The sequence below is a fragment of the Myripristis murdjan genome, chromosome 23, assembly GCF_902150065.1.
Source record: "Myripristis murdjan chromosome 23, fMyrMur1.1, whole genome shotgun sequence".
Classification (NCBI taxonomy): Eukaryota; Metazoa; Chordata; class Actinopteri; order Holocentriformes; family Holocentridae; genus Myripristis; species Myripristis murdjan.
Window position 1 is genome coordinate 8116748 of NC_044002.1, and position 19117 is coordinate 8135864.

Here is a 19117-nt window from a genome sequence, read left to right on the forward strand (position 1 = left end):
ATTGATGTCAAAGTCCAAATATTCCTCCCTTTTGTTCATTGCTCAGAAATACAACAATTGACAAGATGCTTGAAGGAAAGAAGATCTTGTACCTCGTTTCCAGTTGCTTTTGAGTGATATTGTTCAATCTTATTTGTCCCTGATTGCTATACTTTCTGCTGTCTATTCATTCCTGGAAATAATAACTGTATATGATACTACGCCGTATTACAGCTAACGTTGTTTGGTTTTGCCCGTGTGCAAAAAAGACTGTATGCTGTTTGTAATGACTAGGCCTTTCTGGCCACACCTCCAGGCATTTTAAATGTTAAACTGGCAATATATTTCACGGCCAAGCATGGTGCTGTGCCTATGGCTCAGCCCCAAAACTGCCATCAACCTGAGGAGCACTGTAAGTCTCCATTTTACCACTGGAGGGCAGCACCACCATTCCGTCCCCACATACTGCAAGTCAGGAAAGCTTGGTTTGAATACCTGATGCCTGATTTGAATACCTCATCCTACTTTTTTTTTTTAAGAATATCATGATGACTATTCATATCATTCTCTATTTTAAAACAGATTCATGTCAGAATGACTTCATCTTGTCATTTTCAGAAGCACAACTCAAACCTCTGGGTTGACTTTAACCTTGTGTAGGCCTGGTCTATGGACTTGCTGTTGCTGTGCCAGCTGCTAAATGTGTAAATGTGTCTTTCATCAAAACTCATCCTTGATCTCTTGCCTTGCCTTGAGCTCATGAGCAATTCATGTGACTCATTTCTTCCCAAAACTAATCTGTGATTGTATTTGCATGTGTCTAAAAATAAATAGGTTTATGCCCACTTATGCAGAAGATTTTGAATACATCCTTGTTTTGGTGAGACCCAATTAGTCTGCCTACAGTTCTATCACATAATCACAAGGAACATGCTCCCTACTGAGGATAAGGTTGGCATTAAACACTGATTTGATCATTTCTGGAGCATGGAACCAGGCTACTAGTGGGTAACTCAGGCTGAGTTCAAATTAAAGAACCCTCCGCCCCCCCGCCGGTATCCCGCCGGTAAACACCCGCTGCTGGCGCCCCTTTGGCCCCTCCAGCAGATGGCGCCCTTAGCATTTGCCTATTCTGCCTATGCCACGGGCCGGCCCAGAGTCTGGTTATCTTGTTCATAACCTTCTCATTCAAGAGATAGAAGACTGGCCAGCACCTTAGGACGCACTGGGTGAACAAGATGAACTGTCCCTATAAAAAGCAAAGACTATGATTAATAAATGCCACTGACATCAGACTTTACAATGAGGAGCAATTTAAATTGTTTGAAATATATGTATTTATTAGTCATATGACTCAGTGAAGGAAATCTTGTGCATGACTTGGCTACTATATGTCTGTTTTACTTTTTTTCTTTTTTCTTTTTTCTTTTTTTTTTAAACTGGGAGAACTGTCTGTTTCCTGTAACATACACAGTCATCTTTGCACTCCATGTCCATGTTGTTTTCTATGCTAATAAAGTGACATAACCTTTTTTGCCTACGGAATATACTCTTGGACTCTCAACACGTTGCACCTGGATCAGCCCTCTACAAAAACATAGCAATCTCCAGTGTAGGAGGATTAGAATGGGAAGGACACCACCACTAATTTGCATGTATTCCTTAAAAGCTACACTGGAAATGAAAATTGTATGGAAAGATATTGTTTACATCCTATGGGTTTGTTTTGGGTGCCTGTTTTTGCAGTTTGCATCACCAACCAGCACAACATCAGTTAACCTATATGTTGATTTTGAAGACTCATACTTAACATGGGCTAAAATTCCTAATGATTCAAACCACAAACAGTGACCAGGTATGATTTAATGGGGTGATTCCTAAGGTTATGTGTTTGATTATGTAAGGTGCTTTAAATAAAAGCTCTGCATATGTTAAATGCCAGTGGATCTATTATTTTGCTCCATTTGGCTGAGATTGAACAACTGAATGCACATGATGATCTAAACACTCTTGCATGTAGCCTATCGGTGAGCAAGTGTAGTTAAATAAAAACCCCAATACAAATTGTGATTCAGCTGTTAAAAAAATCAATCAAAATCATTATTTTCAGTCGTCATTACAAGGCAAACAATTGCATAAAAAATAATATGTTCATACACTATCCCTTAAAATGTCATGTAATCATATGATTTATGATCACAAGTGGTTCAACTGGTTTACTGCTCAGTCGCCGGAAGTCCCCACAAAATAAAGTGAAAAGGAGGGGGGCTTTTATTGTTGTAGCAGGAAGTGGAGGTATGGTTTGCAATCGTCTGTGGAGGCAACACACACACACACACTCACACACACAACACAACACAACACAAGTCGCCGCTGCAGCGAATGGAGGCGAACGGGTGGGAGAGACATCGCCAAGGAATTGTTTTGTTATCGAAATCTCTTTCCAATGCTACCGGGAAACTGACACAACATTTCTTCAGTGGGTAGAAGGACCGCCGCGGCGTTTTTTTAAAAAATAAATTCCAACCGTCTCTTTCCCCCCCACCTTTGAAAAGAGCCATTGCTTGATATAAAAAAGGGCGTGTGTGCGGGGTGAAAGCGGTTTTAACCCTTGAATGTGGGTACTGTATATAGGCTATTTTATACATAATATATTTTTTACACCGTCTGGGTCTGAAGGAGACAGTCGAGGATGGGATGCACACTAAGCACGGAGGACAAGGCGGCGGTGGAGCGCAGTAAAATGATCGACAGGAATCTGCGGGACGACGGGGAGAAGGCAGCCAGGGAGGTCAAGCTGCTGCTTCTCGGTAAGGAGGAAGAAGAAGATGGGGGGGCTCGGTCGATGAACTTCCAGTGTGCGTGTTTTCCACAGCAGTGGTAGGCTATGGCGAAAGCCCACCTGCTTTCAAACATTCAAAGGCTTAGCTATTTTCTGGGGGGTTTGTTTGATACCTACCCCCCCAAAAAACGAGTTCAGTGTTAAAGGCGGCGTCAGTTTTGAACTGTTAACTTTCAATTCCGCATAGCACACTCCCTTGCTAGCAACAGCCGTCAACTGTCAACTCGGGTCACCAGCTGTGACATTTTCCCAAGCCAACAACAAAATCATTGAGTTAACGGCCAAACATGTCGACAAAATTACGTTTGACTGGGTTTGTTTGAATGTGTTTTGTGTAGATAGAGCTCAATTAAAGCCGTTTTTTCTCTCTCTCTCTGTTGACATTAGCTCCATCCAGCCCAGCCTGCCACTGGTCAGCTGCGACATTGTGTCTCTGTTTTGTCTCTGTGGTCATTTGTATTGACTAAATCCTATCAACAATAGCACATTTCCTCCTGTCTGGCCCAGTGTGTTGCCGTGAAAATAGACCTGTGCCTCATTAGGGGCCCAGACCCAAACTAACATGGAATGATGTGAGCCACCAGAAGTCCTAAAAGTGTGTGTTCATTCATTTTGTTTGTGCTAAAATGTTAATTCCGTCATTCCCCGCATACCGTGTGTACATTATTTCATTATTTCACAATGTCCCAGTGTTCGCTTCATTGTTTTGATTTGGAACGGTATTTTTCCTCCCAGTGTATGCAAGGCCACATTTTTATACCCCGATTCACTTCAAATCCAAGCAATCTTAAGTTCAAGAGTGCAATACGTACAACACTTAAGGAGTTGTCATTAAGCTGCATAAAAAGGACAAACCTCATGTGAAGTGAATGCAGGAAATTATAATAATGAGATCCAAGTCAAACAAGTATAATTTAGTTTTCTGGTAGTAGCCACACACATAGCAGCAAGCTAAATAAGTTCTTCATAAGTTAAATCATAGGTTCAACTTTGACATTTACAGTTTGCAATTTAGGTGCTTTTTTCTAGAGTGACTTGCAGTAAGTGAACATTCAAAGCATCAAAAGGGTAAGTATGTTATGCAGTTGTCAGTGAAATCATCATTAATAATTATAAATTAATGGCAGATGGTTATTTGATGTTAAGTGCTAACATTGTGTTTGCCCCAGGACTCATGTTCATCTAACATCAGCAAACGCCAGTTTTTACTTAAGATTGTGTGACTGCTACCAGACAACAAAACCGTTCCAGTTGCACTTGGTTTGAAGAATGCTGCCTGGCCTAAATTACTATCTGAATATGTGATTTTTTTTTTTCCTGTAACAAAACTGTCTTGGAAATATGAATGTCTTTTTTGCTTTCTGCTTCATTACTGTTTTCCAGTATATTCATTACACTGAGGTTTGTCATTTTCTTTGTCTTTCTGTGGTATAATGTTATATTCTTTAGCTTACAATGCATGGATTTAGAGGCCATGTAAATTAAACTAACTGCGGTGTATATATGGAGGGAAACACTTATCCTTGTCCATACAGCCTGGTAGTGAAAAACTTTTCCATGAGCACCTTAGCAGCCTGGGTTTGGGGAATGTTGACATGCACACATATGGTATGTGGGTTACCAGGGCAAGTAGTCTGAATCCAATACCTTTTGGAAGCCAATACATGACAGAGAGACACTGAACAATAGCTGCCGATGGCTTTTCTGAACAAACTTTGAAGCCAGATCCAGTTAATCAGCATTTCTTAACATCCCTTATACAATTCAGCAATAAAAGTGTCACCAGTTCTGTTGATAATCATTGTGCTCTGGCTCTGGAGGCGTAAAACATCATGTTCATTTCTTGGGAACTAAATGACACATAGCGTAACGTTTGTACTGTTGGGTTTGGGCAAGCATATACATATTTTCTAGTTAAAGGTAGACTGCATTCCTCAGGTGCTTGGAGGCCAGACTGGGCTTGCTGATTCAAAGCAAGCAAGTTAGGTCAAGTTTCTGTTATGTTGCTGTAGGGTGGAACTTGGGTTATCACCAACTGTTCTATACTTCCTAAATATTTCCCATAGTTAATAGCAGTTATTCATACAGTGGTATCTTGTCTGATTGCAAAACCTGACATCAAAGCAACAAATTGTTCAGTTCTCCTGTTCTCCTTCTTAGTGGTGTGCCAGGAAATGCGATTATACAGGGGAGATATTTTGGTACTACTGCATGCCATTTGTATTTGATCCATTCAGTTTGGTAGCCAGGTAACGTATGCAGCCTCGTCAGGTTACAGGCAGAAGTGATATGTAAAAGACGGACAGCGAGGGAGTTCAGGAGAAAGGAACAGAGGGCCTGTAAGCTGAGTATACTGCTAATGACTGAGGCATTAAAAATGGAAAAGCTCCACTGCAGTGAAGCAGAGGCCAGAGTAGCAGTTTGGTTTGTTTACCTTGACAATAAACAGTTGGTGAAAAGATACGTTTCAAAAGTTCTTGATTTACAAGCACTATCTCAGCATTTCTGAGGTGTGCTCCTTTTCTAAGCACAACCTGTCCACAAAGACAAAACGTCAACAGTATCAGGGGTTTGGCAGTAACACATCCTGGCAGGGCTGTAGAGTTGTGTTGTAAGCTAAAACTAGAGAACCACTGCTCTTCTGTTTATGTCATGGAGTTGACCCCCACTTGATGCTGCAGTGTAGAAGGTATATGCGTGCAGGGCAAAGACTTTATGACTTGGTTTTTGGTAGGGTGATATTTTATGCGATGCCCTCCCTATTCTACAGTATTGTCCTGAATGTTGGTTCTAGGCATAATAAGGTGTGTGAGCTGTCAGCAGTGTGATATCATTACACTGACGTAGAAGCCCTAATTTGCATGAAAAATGATTTGAATCTCAGCGAGTCTGTGAACACGCTTTCAAGTTGGAATAAGCTGGCTGCCTCAGGTGTCTTGTGCAGATAGGGAAGGTGATCTTTTTGGAGGGAAGTGAACACATTTCTTATTCAGCGCTTCCTCTGCACGTGGCCCTCATTTTATTTCCATCATCTCTAGGCCCCAATTACGCTACTATTCATATCTACATGCTAAAATAGATTGCAATCTCCACAGCCTAATTACTCTTGTTGGAGTTGCATTACGACTGTGCAGTAAGGTTTTTGCTTATATTTTCTGGCCTTTGCCTGGCTCTCGTCTCCTTTCTGCTAATCATTTTGAATTAAATGGCTATATATTTTACTAGATTCTGCATCTGCCATTGCCAAAGCTGCTTGCATTTCCTCATCAGTGTCACCATCATTAAACATTTAGTTGAACAGTTTTCCATGCCAGTATGTGTGGGGAAACAATCTTTTACCCATTGATCTGCTTGTTCGCAGATCGATTCCAGTGATTTAGCTTGGTCATTTCTCCTGGTGGGTAACACTGCTTGGAGGCTGCTGGAATCCTTCATGAGTGACTCACTCTTAAATCCCCCCAAAGGGAGAGGGAAAGAAAATAAGAGGAATTAGATAGTGAGTAAAAAGAAGCAATAAATCATAATGAGAAAATTAAAGTGTGAGTGGATGTACCGGAATGTAAAAGAGGAAGAGTCAAAGATAAATATGTGATTGAAAGTATGAAACAAGGATCGATGAAGGAAAAAAGAGGACTGGATGGTGACAGCTCATGCTGCTAATGTGGCATTACTAATGTGGTTAGCACACCACTGGGCCAAACTTCATAAGCCATCCTCAGTCCTTACACTGTTCACCAAACTAAAGTGGAAAATGTGTTAGCCCAGCAGCTGGGCAGCCCCCCTCCAGTCCCAGCCCCTAAATTTGCTGACCCAGACAGATGAGCCCTCATGCCACAGATCCGACCCCAAGCCAGCATGAGCTGCAGTGAACGTGTGACCTGTAAAGGAGAAATCCCTGCCACTTTTAATTGTGTTTGGCATGCAAGCTAGTATTACATAAAATCTCCAGGAGAATTAGCTTTGACATATGGCCAGTCTATAAATGGAGATGGCCCTGGCGTGGTAGCCATTTTAATCGCATTTGTCTCCATACTAGCATAGCACTATTGACATCATACATGCCTTATTGTCCCTCCCTTCCTACTAAGAGGAAAAACACCTGGGGGAAGTTCCAAGAGGAAAGATGCGTTGGTGGCTCATTGATACAACAGTTTCTTTTCTCTGTTAAAACCCCCAATTTTCACTGGAGGGATTGGCTTGGATTGTCTTAAAAATAGTTTCAACCACTAGAAACAGAAAACAGCTGCTCCAGTGGTTTTTAGTCTGTAGCTGTTTTGGGGTAGGCGTATCAAAGCAGTGGGTGTGTAACATGACTCTGCATGAAGGCCAATAGGTCGGGCCTGTGGTTCTATATAATCCTTAAAGGTCTGTGTGTGTGTGTGTGTGTGTGTGTGTGTGTGTGTGTGTGTGTGTGTGTGTGTGTGTGTGTGTGTGTGTGTGTGTGTGTGTGTCAAATCAGGACGACTTCTTCAGGCCTACAGGCTTTGAAACTATACAGGCCACACCCCTATGATATCACTGAAGTTGAGCACAGAGCCAGTTCACTTACATAAACACATACCTCAAGCCCCATTGATTATATTGTAGACTGAGACACTGAATTTATGAGGTTTTTCCAATTTTAACTGTCGGAACAGTTATTATTAGTCAGCAGTACTAATCCATTACGTAGTTTCACAGCCGGTGTCTTAGATTTTTTTGAGCTTGTACTGAATTCATATGAGGGTTCAGTGTTCAAAATAATTTTGAGTCCCACAGTAGAGTAAATGTTTGATTTCTCTGACACTACCCAAGAAACACTTGCAATTGCACTTAGTTTGTTCCCAGTATGATTCATCAAATACCATTGGTATTCAGTCTGTGTGACACAAGGTGATCAGAATATCCCAGTATTTCTCAAGACATCTGAGGCATCTTTCATTTCCACTGAATTTGAGTGAAATGTTGCGTGAATCACTTTTGTTTCGTCTTCAAATAGAAGTGCTCAGTGGGAAACCAGACAGCGTGTTCTGTTGACTGTGCTTACAGGAAATTTGTAAAGCTATTATCTTTTCATGAAATTGTTGATCTGTAAGCCTCACCAGGTTGCACTTTGATTGATGTGGGGTCTCTTGTGATTGGCAACAAGCACTGCTCAGAGCAACCAATCAAAAAAGAGCGCAATGTCTTGGAAAAAGACACCGTAGTGGAAGCCCTAATTCTTACTGAGAAATCAAGTTAAGATCAGTTAGCTAAAAGTTTCCTCTGGAGGGAGGGGCTCCTGAAGTCCGGAGTGAGATCATCGTCTGCCTGAAGTAGATTTTCATGTGCACCACATCGAGAGGTACTGTGTCGGTATGTGAAGTGGCTGTGGCATTGTGAGAAAGACTCTTGGGCAGGCTTAGGGATGTAACTGTGCCTGCCAGTTCACTGCCCAGCCATGCTCAGTGAAGCAGCGCATGTGCTGTCTGCGTGCAGGTCTCATAGGGATTCACACAGCACAGTGTTTGGCCCCAAAGTACAGGAAGTTGCAACTGTACTGACCCCACCCCCCCTTGAGGGCACTTCAGCACTAGTGCGGTGACACGTAATTAAAATAATGTGTCCTCAGGTGAATTGCATCTAATTATACTGAAGGTGAGGTGCTAAGGCTGTAGTATTAGCATGCAGTTATTGCTCAGGGAGAGTTTGCAAGAATTCAGAGAGATCTACACACACTGCAAGAGGCTACATGTTTTCCATTATGCTCAAATCTTAAGTAAGGCCCTGACAGAGCTGTAGCATCAAACAGGTTTTTCAAAGATGTGTTGTGTCACTGCCTTTGTTTTGCAACATAAAGAAAAGTGGAACTAGATTAGGGCGATGATTCGTTGTGCAAGACCAAACCCCATCACATCCCTGCTAACAGTATCACAAGGTAACAGATAGTGCCACATTTCATGATGTGATCCCACTTCCCCTTTTTTCTGTATTTAGAGCACAGAGAGGAGCTGGGGGGTGTACACAGGGAATAGCCACTCTCCTGTGATTTGAAAACTCTTCCCTGGTGGGAGAGCTTTGCGTCAATGAGGAAGGGCCAATTGCCTTGCTATGACAAAGTCTGCACTGCTGTAATACAAGGACATTGAGTGCACATTAGCACATCTGATATAGTTTATGGTAATATACATTTGCACAGGAATGTGAGGGTAATGTATGTGGTGCATAAAGACATCACAGAGAGATGGATTGGCTAAAGAAATATTCCAATAAAAATGCCCATGCAGATAGCTGAGTACAGTGATATATTAAGTACTGGTGCTGAAAAACTGTAGCAGATGCATAATACATGTTCTTGCTGGAAGCCGGCATGTTACACACTCACAAACACACACACAAAACCACAAACCCTCCTCAGGTGACTGTGGCCTCATGCTAGAGATGTCCTGGCTATAGCAAGAGCAGTTGCCATGGCACTGTGGTGTTTGAGAGAGCAGGCCCGCTAGTCGCTAAGCAAAAGCCATGCTGACAGTACAAGTCCGCCTCATTCTCTCCCTCTCCCTTTCTCTCCCTTTCCCTCCCTTTCTCTCTCTCTCTCTGTCTCTCTCACTCTCTCTCTCTTTCTCTCCTCTCACTGCAGTATTGTCACGTCATTCAACTACCCTTTTGTCAATCTAATTAGCTGACAGCACTAAGTGCCCCCTCTTCCAAAGTGACATGATTGTTTGTTGCACTTCACAGTGTTGTCAATAATAATCTATTTTAGCGTTGGTGTCACACCATGTTAAAGCCAAGACCTTTGACCTTAACATGGAACAGGAATGATGTGAACTCACATTCTGTTGTACACTAATAGATTCATGTGTACGCACAAACCAGAAAGCGTCAAATCCCTAGAACAGTCATTTGACCAAACTCACTGACACTTAGTCTGCAATTGGAACTGAGAGCATAACAGAGGTATAATGATTGTTGAGGTCTCTTATGACTTGAACATCCAAACCATACAGCCTCAGGTTACACACATAAACACACACTTGTCTTTGTTCTCCTGTGTGTCGGGGTATTTTTGCTCAGACTAAAGTGTCATGGTTCCTGGACAGGTTGTTTGACGATATTACATCATACTGTAAAGCCTATGTCAGTGCTGCTGTTGAAATATGCCAGTGAAGGAAGAGGGCTCATGTTATTTGCTTGTTGGCATCAGAGGTGCAATTTTTGGGTGAGTACAATCACAGGACGGGACATCAGCAGGCCACTGACTGTCCAATCAGTTGACGACTTTGTTGTCTGTATTTTTTTTTTTTTTTTTTTTTTTTTTTTTTTTCTTATTTTACAAAGAAGTAAATATTCCACCACACAGTGAATAGAAAATCTGGCACAGATCATTTATTTGTCCTGCAACTAAATGCCTATATTCATCATTAGTGTCTTTATCAATGCAGTGACCTTTCACCCTCCCACACGAAGAAGGTTTATCATAAGTTGGATAAGAAAAGAACACTTGTTACTGGCAACAGTAACAAGTTCAGTATCAAGCTCACTCTCTCTCTGTTTTTTGTTTTCTTTTCTCAGGTGCTGGTGAGTCAGGGAAGAGTACAATTGTGAAGCAGATGAAGTGAGTTCATTTTACTACTATCACAATTACTCTGCAGGCTGAATGGGTAATCTTTTACCAACAAACACCAATCATGCTTGTATAACGTATTTCTTCGTAATGTGCTCTGTGAATCACAATACAAACAATTATGATGCATCATGGATCATGATAAGTAATATGGAGAGGACAACCAATCAGAAAGCATTACAATAAGCTATGCTCTGTGGGAGAGCCCATACATCATCCACACACTATGTGTGTCATGCATATGAATGCATAAAAGTGAGTTATATTATTCATAAACACCTTTTGAATGCAGACATCAGTCAACAGACTTACAAGTATCCACATGAAACAACACACATAGTGAAGACACAGGGCCCTATCTTGCGCCAGACTCCCTAAACCCGCTATTTGCGGATTTAGGATTTAGGAAGTTCCCCCGTAAAAGTTGCTATCTTGTGCACCTCCCCCTATCCGCAAAACACCTCCGCTACTCGCTATATTATGCATAGGCGTGTTTTGGGCGTTACGCCAGTTAAACCAATCAGTGTGCCAGGTGCCATTGCCTTTAAGGGCAGGCTGCGCTATCCTAAATCCTAAATCCTAAATCCTAAACCCGCGATGGAGAGAGGGAGGTAGATTTTCTCAGGGCTTCTACTGAGGCTAAAGCAAGTTGGCTTTATATACATATGATATATTATATTATAGGCGAGTTAATTCGGGAGGTGGAGCCACATGTGTCCAAGTGGACGTGTCACAAGGTTGTACTGATTGAGTAAAATCCCCGGGCCACACCACACACACACAAGAGGCAGAGGTGGAACTATGTGTAAACTAATTTATTGACAAGGTAGATTGGGCAAATAAAATATAAAAAAAATAAAAATATAGCACAGCTGCTGGCTTATGATAAAACAATAAAACGTGCTGGCGTAAGTGTCCAATTAAAACAGTCTTTTCTCTAAACAGTCTATATGAGTAATATACTCAGTCCATTCCGGCGGCGTCCCGGTATCAGTCCGACCGTGTGTGTGGTGAGGCTCCGTCGGGGCGCGCATTGAAGCTGTCTGGACACGCTCTCGTAACAGCACACACTTTAGGGATAGCGCATGAAACACGCCCACGACGCACCTCCAGGCGCAAATGATGCAGTCGGCATAACGGATAGCGGGTAGCGGGTGGCGCAAGATACCGTTTAGGGATAGCGGAAGCTCCTAAATCCGCAATTTGCGGGTAGCGGGTCGTGGCAGCGGATAGCGGGTGGCACAAGATAGGGCCCACAGTCTCTGCAGAAATGTTATTGGCAGACAAAAATGGGATAATTTACAATACTGTGAATGCTCATGTACAGCACAATTTGTCTGATAGATATCAATGTACATCTTATTAGCTTGGGTTGGTAAGGAAAAGTTTGATAGAACCTTACAGTTCTAGCACAAAACTTCACATTTTATGCGTTCAGCTGACACACTTATTCAGGCTCATTAAGACTGAGTGCAATAGTAGAATAAGCCTCAGTTCGTAATTCACTAAAATGACAACAAAACAGAAAACATGGAGCACAGAGTTCAGGGCAAAAAAAAACTGCCCCAGCAATAGTCCTGTAGCCATTAGCATGATTGTGTAAGATCAAAGAGAAGAAACAAACAAGGAGAAAGATGGAAGGATTTTTTTTTTTTTTTAAGAAAACAAGTTCATGTAGTAAAAGGGGGGCATCATTCAGTGGGCAAAAGGCAATGTGAGGTACTTCTTGAAAAGATGGGTTCGCAGTCTGACAGATGGCAGAGATTTATAATTTTTTGAACAGTTTGGTTTCCACTGTAACAAGCAAGTTCATTCAATCCAGAAAAATCAATTGACTGCTGGATCTTTTGCAGGATCATTCATGAGGCAGGCTACTCAGAGGAGGAGTGCAAGCAGTACAAGGCTGTGGTCTACAGCAACACTATCCAGTCCATCATTGCCATCATCAGAGCCATGGGGCGCCTTAAGATTGACTTCGGTGATGCTGCAAGAGCTGTGAGTGACAGAGCAAAATGGAATTCGGTCAAGAGAGAATAAACCTGAAGTGGATTTGTGCTTCTGGACTATATGTCGATGATTTCCCCAACAATCTCTTAGCAAACATTTAATCCCTTTTAAAAAAAATACTTGGCTAAACTTTTAAATGCAGTCACAGAACTGCTATTTTGGGGTGTCTGTAGGCCTTAATCAGTCATCAGCCTTTATTGCATTTTATTTTTGTTGACACACCAAATAATCCAACTTAGCCAAGCATAAACTCTTTTTTGAGAAACGAGTTTAGGAGTTTGTGCAAAATTCCAGTGTTGCCATTCACATTGTCCTATTCACATATTCAAAATTTGCAGGGAAAAAGGTGGATGGAAACCCCACTCATGACAAAGAAATAGAAGAACATGTGATTTTGATCATTAGATGCCATGTGTCTCCAGCTGCCTCCAAAAAGTATTTGTAAATATGTGGCTAGCATTTTGACCTTGGCTGCATGTTAATGTCGATTGTAGTGGGGATGTAGCAACTTTGATAGTTTGTTTGTGATGTTGACATTGACCCAGCTCTTTCTCCTTCTCTCCATCACTGTCAGGACGACGCACGGCAGCTGTTCGTGCTGGCGGGTTCAGCAGAGGAAGGCTTCATGACGGCAGAGCTGGCCGGGGTCATTAAGCGTCTGTGGAAGGACGGGGGTGTTCAGGCCTGCTTCAGCCGCTCCCGGGAATACCAGCTCAACGACTCGGCAGCATAGTGAGTCATACACACAGACAGCAGAGGCAACAGTTGCGGGACTCACCAAAATTGTGAGTCATCCACACATAAGACTCAATCAGGAGAGGTCCTACACACACCGGTCTGTGTCAGCAACTTCTAATGATGTACTTGAAGTGTTTCCAGGTCCATTTGCAACACATCAGATGCAAAAGTCCCACTTAGAGCCATTTTTTCACAAACACACACAAAGCTCCTACCACAAATAGCTCAACACAAGCCTCCAGCCATGTTCAGCAGCCATATGTATGTCTGGACTTTGAGTGCTAGCCTGTCAATATTTGCCCTTTCTACCAAGCTTGCAGTGTGGCAGCTGTGTTTGATCCTGACCTGACACTAGCAGTATTTTCTACATGCTTACCAGAGTTAAAGTAAATTTAGAAAAAAATCACAAAAACAGAGAAAATCCTTTGGAGCATTTCCTCTCCTGCCAAACTACCCAGTTATTTTTCTTTAGTAGTGTGTATTTTGCACACATTGTGCAAGAGTCCATGGCATTGGAACAAGTGAGGTCATCATAAGGTAGCTCCTGTGTTTTGTTGAGAGAAAGCCCATTTGCCATGTTTCACTATTGCAGAACAAACATTACCAGTTACCTCACTGGCTGAGAGAGTTGCAGTTGTTGACCATTTTCTATTTGGTTCTTATAATCCCGCTGTCTGGGGGCTATTCATGAATAGGAAAAAAAACATTACTAAACCATTTTTTAGTTTTTAAGTTCACTAATCCTAGGAAGACAAACAAAAGGCTTGTTGGAGTGCATGGGAGATTACTTGTGGTTGTGAATGTGTGTATGTTGCACACATACCGAGGTCACTATTATTCTTCCAGAGCACTTCCTCTAAAATAACCTTGAGGTCTTAGTTTTCGTCTTTGTGTGTCCATAGTGTGTGCATATGTAGGCTTGTGTGTACTATGGGATTTCTCTATGAGCCCTGCACTGCAGGTAGCAATATGTGTGTACCTTTTAGCTTCTCATGATTATCAGGGTTTCTGCAGGTCCCTGGGAAGGCTTTTTAAACTGTTTTAAATGTAATTACATAAATTAACTCCTGACAAATACTTGAAATTTCAAACAGAGGTCTTAAAAATATAGCTTTTTGTCCACTAATCCTCAGCTGCATTAAGTTATCTACTTACACATTTTTTTTTCTTTTTGTTTTTAAATTATTATTTATGTACTCCACAGCCTAATTCTTAGGTTGGATTCGGTCTTAAATTTTGCTGCCATTGAAAATACTTTAATTTCACTTGCAAATGTAGTCATTCTGGTCATGCTGAATGTGTGCTATGAAGTGGCATAAGGATGAAATGTTTTCAATCAGACATGGAATCCAACATGGTTTATCTAACTTCTGAGTCCTTGTTGGCTTGTCATCCTTCAGGATATGTTGGGAGTTATCATTTTGACTGGCAGCTATAAACTTGACCTTGACATTCTTGACACTCTTTGTCTCACTTGCTTCCTCTCCTGCACTCTGTCTCGTACCCATTTTCTCTGTTCCACCTTTTCGCTCTCCTCATTTCTTTTTGTCAGCTACTTGAACGATTTGGACAGGATATCCCAGGCAACCTACATTCCAACTCAGCAGGATGTTCTCAGAACCCGAGTCAAGACCACAGGCATCGTGGAGACACACTTCACGTTCAAGGACCTGCACTTCAAGTGAGAACTTCCTCTCAGTAACCACTGGATTAGCCTAAATGGGTCTTAGTGTTTTACAGGATGATGTAATCAGTTTCCTTTCCTGTTATGGACTTATTTACTTCCATGGAAATTCCCTTGGTACATGTACAGCTGTAAGGTAGTATGGCATAATGTATGAAGGTGCTTTGCCAATTAGCAATGACTCATTTCACTTCTGAATTTCCACTGGCCAACACAAATGGGAATTTTGAGCTGTCAAGTCTGTATTATCTTCTCTGCTATAGTTTTGTGGCTTTATTCAGGACATTAAGAACTAAACTGAACATTTCAAAAGAGGCGATAAAATACTTTGTATGCCTTTTGACAGGGCAAATAGGAAATACACTGTGTACTGGACAGGGTAAAATTAAGTACCATTTGTTCTGAAGCTTTCCTTCTCTGCCATTATTTTTGTCATCTTCAAAATATACAAGTGTTGGCTGACCACAATGTATTCTCTGAACTGCTAATATCATCTTTTCACGCAGCAAGAGTAGAGCTCCCCTTTACGACCACAGCCATGTTTCCAGCCATTTATTTTTGCCCTTTGGGCTAATAAAACCAGTTTATATATACATGCACTGCTGATCATGCCCTGTTTACATTGTGCTGCTGCTTTCCTCCCTCCAGGATGTTTGATGTTGGAGGTCAGCGGTCTGAGAGGAAGAAATGGATCCACTGCTTTGAGGGCGTCACCGCCATTATCTTCTGTGTGGCCCTCAGCGACTATGACCTGGTGCTGGCTGAGGACGAGGAGATGGTGAGATATGAAGAATAATACTGACAAGTATTTAAAAAAAAAAAAAAACACTGCATCCAGCTGAAATGGAGCTTGGTTAAAGAGGTGGGAAAATAGGGAAACATTCAGGTCAAGTGTAATTCCAAATAATGTATCACTGATAAGACATGGTCTGCCTTTCCAGTGCAAAGCACAGTGACCAATGTTGCCCTGCTCTTGTCCTATAGAACCGAATGCATGAGAGCATGAAGCTGTTTGACAGCATCTGCAACAACAAGTGGTTCACAGACACCTCCATCATCCTCTTCCTCAACAAGAAGGACCTGTTTGAAGAAAAGATCAAGAAGAGCCCTCTCACCATCTGCTACCCAGAATATGCTGGTAAGACTGGCAACACCTACAGGAAATTTCCTATAGATGCCAAATGAGCAGCATGAGTCAAACTGCATCAGATGGCGTACTGTTTTTTTTTTTTTCTTTCTCTCTCAAAATTGCACTAATACACTATTGCATTAAAAAAGAAACTGCAAAACATATTTTCAGTGATAATAACTAAAGCTTACTTAAGCACCGCGTAAGTAAGGACAGGAGTAGAGTTTTCTTTTTGTTTGTACATTAATACTTAAATTAATAGTTGGGCATTTAGCCAATTAGACATGTGCCTGAATGCCTTGTTTTATAAAAGAAAATTTATTTTGATGGACAATAGCAACCTGTATGGAATCCTTTAGGTATGTAAATACATGTTGACAGGAAAGCCTCAGAGTTTCACACCATTGTTAATCCTGCCTTTTATCAAAACAAAGAGCGGAAAGCCCAGTTGGCAGGATGTATTCTACACATGTTGCTCAGTCCTCTGTAAATCTATAATATTACAAGGCATTTTCAATTCCTTGTCCTATATTGTGACTTCCTGACAATGTCGCTTTCTTATCTGCCTCCTCCTTTTCCAGGCTCGAACACGTATGAGGAAGCGGCTGCCTACATTCAGTGTCAGTTTGAGGATCTGAACAAGAGGAAGGACACCAAGGAAATTTACACCCACTTCACCTGCGCCACAGACACCAAGAATGTGCAGTTTGTCTTCGATGCTGTCACTGATGTCATCATCAAGAACAACCTGAAGGACTGTGGTCTCTTCTAAAGATAACGATGACGACGACAACTGTTTTCTTGGTAAGGAACTCTTCACCTCCATGCTCAGTCATTCTTCCATTTTGTAACGACAAAAACGCTCCCTCATCCCAAGCTTGGCTCACATATGCTGGACATGTGTGTGTGCATATGTGTGGAGAGCCAGAATCAATGTGTGTATCATGGATGAGGGCACATGGGTTTGTGGTCACTCTAACACCAGGATCCAGTGGGAACTTCTGAGGAAACCATAGAGGCTTGGTCTCTCTAGCCCTAAGTTGTCTGCTTTCTGTTTAAAGATTTGGCTTTAAATAATTTGGTTTCAAGTGCTTTAGTGTTCAAAATTGTGGAGAACTGTAGCATTGCTGCAAGTAGCCACAGAGATGCAGCATAATCCATCAAAATCAAATGCTTGCATAATTTAATCACAGAATCACTGAAATCACTGCCTTCTTTTATTGGAGGCTTAATTAGATTTTCTGCTCCATTTAGATGTTTGTGAAATGATAGTGGCAAGGTCGAGCTCTCCCAAACCTCTCATTAAAATGACCCCCACCCACCCGCCCCTTTTTCTTCTCCTCTCACTCTCCCCTTTTCTCTCCTCAGGCAGCGGAGCCAGCATATTGCGCATCTTTGTGGGGAAGATGAGAGGAGTCTGGAAGATCAGTCACGGACCAGTGCTGTACTATATGCCACTTTTAACAGCTTTATTTATGTTTTTGTCTTGGAACATTTTGAACTAGCGTTATGACATTTGTGTAGGATGTTTGTATAATTGTAAAAGCATCACTGCGGTTTTTCACACATTTTGTTTCTTCCTTTTTTTATTTTGAGGAGACAAAGGAGATCGTATTTTTTTGCTGTTCCATTTGCCGCTGTCTCTGGAAAAGGAAACTTTGCTGTTGGTGGAAATACTTCTTTTCCCTCTTTCCCTACAACAAGAGGGTAAAGGTGTAGCCTTTGAGTCCAGTTTGTTGGTACTTGTGCCTTCGCATGCCTTTTACTGCGGTCGTAGTCCAAATGCTTGTTCTTTTGCCTGCTGAATTGTTCCAAACATAAAAAAAGAGGTTGAGAAAAAATACGTTTTCATATGTTGGTGTCCCTGCTATCTTCTATGTGCACACCACTGAGCTAGTGGGAGGAGAAAGATTCCCTTGGTCTAAAGGTACATGGGTCTCCATGGTGATCAACATGTAGCCCCCACAGGTCCCCTACCCCACCCCCTCACCCGTCATGACGATGGAAGGCCATGAAGGCCTCAGTATAATACTGAGATGTATATTGTTACATTTACCTCGCCAAAATGGGGTTCTGGTTTTTTAAACAGTGTACAAAATATCCATTCCTCTAAACCATTCGCAAAATGGTTAGCTATGGCACTGAGCTTATATTACGCTCAAGTGTTAAAAGAACTACAAAGACCAGAGTAGGCACATTTTACTGTATATTTTAATGTATTCGGAGGAGAGTTACGGAGCCTTTGGTGTCAGAGAGCGCGACTGAACCACAGGAGAGATGGTGATAAAGATGGGGAAGATGAGGTGTAAAATGTCAGGAGGGTTCAGACACCTTTCTTGGATCCTGTTTATCGAGAATTTCAGAGTAGGAGTGCTGCTTTAGGATCGATCGATTCTTTCTGGTGATTATAGCAAAGATGGTCAATGAGCCTGGTGAGTGTGATTCTAGATCAGCACTACTATGCCAAGAAGTGTAATAAATGGGGTCTTGGGTCTGTTCAAATAAAGAAACTGCCACAACTGTCAATGTATGTGTATGTTCTCCTCGGATGGAGAATCTTTGTAGACTCATCTCCCTTATTTTGCTAATAAAAGCCATTTACAAACCACATGAAGTCTGTGTCATTACATGTTATGTGTGTTCAGCAAATGATGTAAGCTTATTTCAGTGCAAACTAAATGATCAGTTTAATTAGCTGCTGGAGCACAGAGCTGGATAAATATGAACATCTCATCCCTCTCTCCACCTCAATCTCTTGGATCTTTTATTTAAATGTCATGCTGGTATCATATGCTCTACCACCGCCTAAATACCTCTGAGTGGTTGCCATGTTATGCCTGTTAATGAGTTGAGATGGTTTCCTGTTAAAGATGCATACAGAAGAGACATGTTTTCTTTCATTAGATCAAATACCACTTTGATAAATACTAACCCCTTCTGGTGTGGCTTTTCTTTAGTGTGGAAGTTTTATTTTGGTGGTCATATCATGTGCTACTTCACATGCTTACATAGAGGAGATTGCCGTCCAAAGTGCCCTGCAAAAAAAGTCTTTATCTTAAGTCATTTAGTCTTGTATTCAGTGTTCAATTTTGATTTTTCTTAAAACAAGTGAAAAAATATGTCGGTGACATCGGATAATCCCACTTTTTTCTA

General features: G+C 41.6%; 1 protein-coding gene across 1 annotated transcript; it reads left to right on the plus strand.

Moving 5' to 3' along the window:
• Positions 1-2301: 2301 nt before the first annotated feature.
• gnai1 (guanine nucleotide binding protein (G protein), alpha inhibiting activity polypeptide 1) lies at positions 2302-17798 on the plus strand. Its single transcript, XM_030045798.1, has 10 exons — positions 2302-2458; positions 2659-2789; positions 10355-10397; positions 12260-12401; positions 12988-13145; positions 14704-14832; positions 15484-15613; positions 15820-15973; positions 16546-16768; positions 17333-17798. The coding sequence occupies exons 2-9, from the start codon at positions 2672-2674 to the stop codon at positions 16734-16736; spliced, it is 1065 nt and encodes a 354-aa protein (XP_029901658.1). The 5' UTR covers positions 2302-2458; positions 2659-2671; the 3' UTR covers positions 16737-16768; positions 17333-17798.
• The last annotated feature ends 1319 nt before the right edge of the window (positions 17799-19117 follow it).

Excerpts from the sequence above, each read along its gene's own strand:
- gnai1 (XM_030045798.1), top strand. The coding sequence starts at position 2,672 with ATGGGATGCACACTAAGCACGGAGGACAAGGCGGCGGTGGAGCGCAGT. Across the intron at positions 10,398-12,259 it reads ACAATTGTGAAGCAGATGAA|GATCATTCATGAGGCAGGCT; the intron begins GTGAGTTCATTT and ends GATCTTTTGCAG. Across the intron at positions 12,402-12,987 it reads TCGGTGATGCTGCAAGAGCT|GACGACGCACGGCAGCTGTT; the intron begins GTGAGTGACAGA and ends CATCACTGTCAG.